This window comes from Bactrocera dorsalis, unplaced genomic scaffold, assembly GCF_023373825.1.
Source record: "Bactrocera dorsalis isolate Fly_Bdor unplaced genomic scaffold, ASM2337382v1 BdCtg181, whole genome shotgun sequence".
NCBI lineage: Eukaryota > Metazoa > Arthropoda > Insecta > Diptera > Tephritidae > Bactrocera > Bactrocera dorsalis.
In genome coordinates this window covers 29,562-35,447 of record NW_026038232.1, presented here as the reverse complement: position 1 = coordinate 35,447, position 5,886 = coordinate 29,562, and the positions used below count along the sequence as shown (strand labels likewise).

The window sequence follows — 5,886 nt, the reverse complement described above, 5'->3', positions numbered from 1 at the left end:
TTATGTAAAATGATCAGAAAATAGATATTGCAAAAGAAAAAAAACATAAAAAGAATATTCAAAAATTTTCTTCCTTCATAATTTAAATACATATGTTTTTCATGTAAATCAATTATGTTTTATTGAAGCAAATAAATGAAATGACATTTTTTAAGTTTAAAAATGCATTTAATATTAATAAAAACAGATAAATGTATGTATATATTTGAAAAAGTACATTATTCGAAAAAGTTAAATTAACCCAAAATCACCAATCCGAGTTACTTTTCGAGAGGATACTGTATAAGAGTACTTTGCAAAAAAACTAGTTCTTCCTGTTTGAAAAAAAAAAAAAAATTTTTCTACACTACAGATACAAGGGCCAGATTTTACAAATAGAGTAGGCTCATTATTAGCCATTCGCTCTGATGCAAAAATATCAATTTTTGCAAATTTATTTTGTTGAGAATTCCAATATTGAAGTTGAACGTCGCTGCTCTATCACTTCAAGTGTGAGAAGACAAAATCGTTGAACGCCTACAAAATTTTGTCCACAATGACAATGAATCGCGTTCGATTGTTTCAAACAGCCCATGATCGTATTCCCGAGTTGATTACAAAAATTGTCATTCGTAACTGATAAAACTGCACACGAAAATGGACACCGAAGGTAGCGAAACCTGACTCCACCGCAATCGACCAAACGATAAGAGACCACAATGAAAGTATGCTCTTTAATGAAATTAATTCAAAAATGTATATGTCCTCAGCCTTGTAAATAATTTTATTTTTATAGTTCAACTCAAAATACAAAAATTTTGTTAATAAAAATACATTTTTTTTTTAATTTTTAATGAGGATATTCCATTCATTGGTTTCTTGTTCATTTTCTTTTATTACTAAAAATTATGAAAAAACATAAAATTTTATAAAAACTGCTCACAATTCAATAAATCTGTCGATTACGACTGGTAGTCTTGCAGCTTCGAATGGTGATTCGAATGAAACGGATACGTGTATATAGATCGTTTCCGTGGATGGCATCATGCCAGCTTACGATAGAAGTGTTACGATCACGATATGTCAATAATACGAAGTATAGATGTCGAATTCAATATCACCATGACCAGAGGCTGAAAAATGTAAAGGGATTAGAACTACATATTAATTACATTCACTTCATCAGGCCCGTTCTCACGGCCGTTTAGGAAGGTCAAAAAAAAGCGGTTATTGTCATTCAAAGAATTCACATCACTTAATATTTATCAAAAAGAAAAGATTGCCATATAGTATTTTGAAATATAAATCCGGTTCTTTGTTTTTTAAATATTTTCCATATAATAGAAATCATGGATGCATTTTTTTCATTTGTTAAGTCGATTTTCAGTGAAAATTAGAATCACATTGCTTTCAAAAAATTTGTTTGTTTACATTTTTTCCCTTGCGTAGTGTCAACATCAGCTGTGATAATGTAATCAGGATTTCCAATGCTGACAAGTAGATGGCCCGCAAAATCAGAGTCGAACAGAGAGAGATTTAGCGTGGATCAGTTTCAAATCCATTTCAATGAAGTTGATCCTTTAATAGATTATAGATAATTCTATTTGAGACTTTTATTATACAAAGGCAAAAACTACTTAAATTTTTATGATTTTATGGCATATTAAAACAAACTAACTTTTGATCTTTCAATACTAAATAAAAATGAATGTTAGTTCTTCGATTAATAAATGCTTTTACTCATTTGTAATTGAAAATTAATTCGATATGCATAAAATTAACAAAAACGTTTCATGAAAATATATTTAAATTTCACATTTTCTTGGATTTTTCATTGTTTAAATTTTTATTAGCTATCTTGAACACTGGAAACAAATTCCTTCGTTCACATATATTTTAGGTAGTAATTTCAATCTGGGTCGTTCCAGTCATTCCAATTGCAAAACGTCAAAAACCTACCCAATCAAGTCAACTGTTCTCAAACGCTTATTTTCAGGCGCTCTCACACTGGAATTAAGTTTGGGACATCCCATTATCTCAGTTTAACTTTATTTAACGAGTTGTTGTGTAGTGACAAGTGTACTTAGCAGAGATTATTATTCCTGGTATAAGTGTTGAAATATCGGAAAGCTGAATTTCTATTGCTTTTGCTTCTGATCACTATTACAATAACGAGGTAAGCACCATATTAATTTACGCATTTTTATTAAAGTACAACGGAAAAGCAGACTTCTTTATGCGATTAAATTACATTACATACATATGTATGTGCATGTATACAGAAATATCAAACTGGTGTGCTGGTACGACACAAAGTGCCAGTCAGCATTTCAGATCACATAACAACAACAAATTTTCAATGTTTGTATTATTGTTTGCAGAACTTTAGCCGGTGACGCATTGTTTGTTAGGTCTGCTGATAGGGCAATTGAGCGAATAAAACTTTCAAGCCACCTACGTGGTGCTGTCATAGTGTGTGATCCGAGTTTTTAAAGGAAAAAATTAAATAGTATACATACATACATATGTATGTGGGTAGGTTTTGACATATGCATATGTATGTATGCATTTAGTTGTGTATAATAAAAAAAAGGAAAATTTAAAGATTAGGTCCCTCAAAGACTGAGTCCGCAAAAAATAAAATTATTTTTAAATATATTTGTTTTGACGAGAATATTACAAATCCGTGAGCGGAAAGTGAATTTTTCAATAGTTTATGTGCAGTGGCTCACCGCCAAAGTGATGACATCACATAAAAAGTATTAAATGAAGTAATGCTACTTCATATCTAATTTCATGGCACGATTCCGACTACTTTGGCGGAGGGGTAAAAAACTGAATTTCCGTATAAATGGTGTATGTGCGGATAGGGGAACTTCTCAAGAGGATAGAGGAATTTTTACGAAAAAGAGGTATTTCAGCGAATTACCTTATTATCACATGGCAGCGCTCCATTTCGTTGTAATTTTTGGTAAACAAATGAGGTTCAAACGAGTGTAAAATGTAATTTTTAAAATAAAGATTTTTTAGGTAAAAAAAAAACTGCTAAAAGTGAAAAATGTAGATTTATTTAAAAATTATAGTGCAATTTAATTAATTTGAAGTGAAAAGTGTGCATAAAGTGTGTTAAATTTAGTGAATTAGCTTGTTGAAATGTTCGAATTTTGGGATTTTTGAAAGTCGAATATCTCGTAAACTAAGCGTTTGCGGTACCTATAGCACCATATAATTGTTAATCAGAGGACTTCCTCTTTCCAACGGTACCTTCAAATCGCGGCGCCAAAGAAATCGGAATTGTGCCAGTTTCTTTTTCCAAAACTCAGAAAAACCACTTAACAGCGGCTGATATACACATTTAGTTTATGCTTTAAAAAATTAGATTTTGTAGTTATTTTATTTAATCAATAACAAAAGTAATAGCAGTTCAATTCAATTGCACCTAACAGCGAAAATAACGCAGTAACAAACCCAAAAATACACTTTTGAAGGACACAATCACAATTTTAGTTTGAGTAATACCTTATCAGATACCTCTTACTATCTATAACTTCTTTCGTACTATTCGGCATGGATTCCACCAATTTCTTTGTGTAGCTAGATACAATTTTGTTTTGTACTAAGTGCGGACAGTTTCAAATAAGCCAGCTTTGCTCGGGATTTGTGTTTCGGATCATGATCTTCATAGTACCGAAAGTTGTCGGAAATATTTAAATTTGCTCCACTTTGTAGCAAATTTCGTTTCAATATGCCCAGAAACACACTGTTGATCATAATACTATTAAAGTTAAAGTTGGAGTACGTAAAGCCTTCGTTAAATATTTTGTTACGAGCCGAATTCTTTTTATTCGTCTGTGAGCTTACATTGCGGTATACATATGTACGAACATAGTTTTACTTAAAGATTGTTAAGAATAAATAATTCTAGCGTCTTTTTTATTAATTATAATAACTACAAATAGAAAACTGCGGTTAGCAACCTAATACCAGACACGGACTTCAACGCGCCCGCCAAAAGTTGCCCAAGGTAAGAATCACAGTCACTGCATCGGAACGCAGATTTAGTGTACACGCAGTCAACTTGGAAGAAAACTTCCAGGTGCATTTACTTATTTGAAATATTTTAATCCAATATTGTAATTTTTTTTTATTACAGAAGGAAAGTTTAAGTAACTAGTAAATGTGCCACTGAGTTCTTCCCAACACACTTGCTTCTTTCAGATGAACTCCAGTGAGCAGAGAACCGTTTCATGGAGAAATTAATGACGAAAAATATTTAAGTTCTACGACGAAGCAGTCTCTGATAGCGATTGTGACATTTTAAAAGTTTCAAATCCACACCGGCTCTGTAAGTATTAACTTTGTCCTCAGTTTACATAAAACTATACAGAATATTATTTATAAATTTTTTTTTTCAGTGTACCCGCGCATCGTTTGATACTCGCAGCAGCGAGTCCTTACTTCGAGAACCTTTTCAATGGCAATCAAGGCACTAATCCAGTTATCTGAGATAAATGATATCGATAGCGATATTTTTTATATATTTTGTGAGCATCTAATAACCTTTTGTCTTTTACACCGGACACGCCCTCATTACCGTTAATAATCTCGCTGCCATGCTATAATGCCGGCTATCGCTTTTACAATTGAACGATGCCCTAAGCAGTATTGTAGACTTATCTCATGGCAACATATCGATGAATACACTTTACAGGGTGCTTATGCCGCTGGAGCGTGAAACGCAATGTGAAGTTCTTAGGCAGAAAATCATCGAATACGAGACACAGAACTTCATGGATGTGAGTCTAAATATATACTTAGGTAATGTCTCACAATAACGGCACCTGTGTAATTTTGTTTCTAATAATACTAGATCAGCCGAAGCGATGAGTTTTTGAATTTTGATGTAGAAAAATTGCAACGTATTCTGGTATCTGACAATTTGAATATAACCCGTGAGGAAGATGCCTTCGATGCCATACAACGCTGGTACAATTACGATGTTCCTGCGCGCCAAGAGCAACTGCCACTTTTAATAGCTTGTCTGCGGCTTACCCAATTCAATGTAAACTTCCTGATGACCCGCATACAGCCGTTACCTGGATGTGAGCTACTGGCCTTCAAGGCGTTATCGTGGATCAGAGAGCCCACAGCACGGCCAATGATAAATATGCGATTTACAGAACCACGTGGGGTCAGTGCTACAAATTGTCATAAGAAAACAATCCTGGCGCTTTTCTCGGAGGTAAACGCACACTGTGGCTTATATTCAAAAATGATAATCTTAAATTAATGTACTTAAAATATTTTTGGAATAGCTGAGTCCCAAGCTGCTGCAATATAACAAAACTGAGGATAAGTGGCAGGAATATGCGAGCATAAAAATCGATTACGAAGGGTATAGAACTATTTTAAAGAATGATAATTTATTATTTATTGGCGGTTATAATGGTGCCATACTTAACGTCGTCCGCGGCTGGAATATACGAAATAAGACATTGCAAAATTTACCCGCCATGATCGAAGCAAGAAGGGAAACCTGCGTTGTCGAATTAAATGGTAAAATCTACGCGATTGGTGGTAGAGATGGTAAAAATGTTCTGTCGTCGGTGGAAAGGTGAATACATATAAATCTGTAACAAATTACCTAAACGATGGCGATAGTGAGCTTTAACAATTTCAAGTTAACCTTAAGCTTAACGGTGATAGAACTTTAGACTAGATGTGTTAAGGTAGTATGGATAATAAACAAAATAAGGTTCTTCGCCAGAAAAAGAAGGGGGGAATTCAGTGAAATGTTATGATCAGATTGAATCTGACTTTAGAAAACTCGTAACACTTTGAGTCATTGTCAACGACTAATTTAGAATAAATCTAAGTTTTTTTAATAGACTATGCAGCGTGGTGAAA

General features: G+C 33.4%; 1 protein-coding gene across 1 annotated transcript; it reads left to right on the top strand.

Moving 5' to 3' along the window:
• The first annotated feature begins 4,673 nt into the window (after nucleotides 1–4,673).
• On the top strand, nucleotides 4,674–5,620 carry LOC125780194 (kelch-like protein 1). Its single transcript, XM_049461969.1, has 3 exons — nucleotides 4,674–4,775; nucleotides 4,850–5,221; nucleotides 5,295–5,620. The coding sequence occupies exons 1-3, from the start codon at nucleotides 4,674–4,676 to the stop codon at nucleotides 5,595–5,597; spliced, it is 777 nt and encodes a 258-aa protein (XP_049317926.1). The 3' UTR covers nucleotides 5,598–5,620.
• The last annotated feature ends 266 nt before the right edge of the window (nucleotides 5,621–5,886 follow it).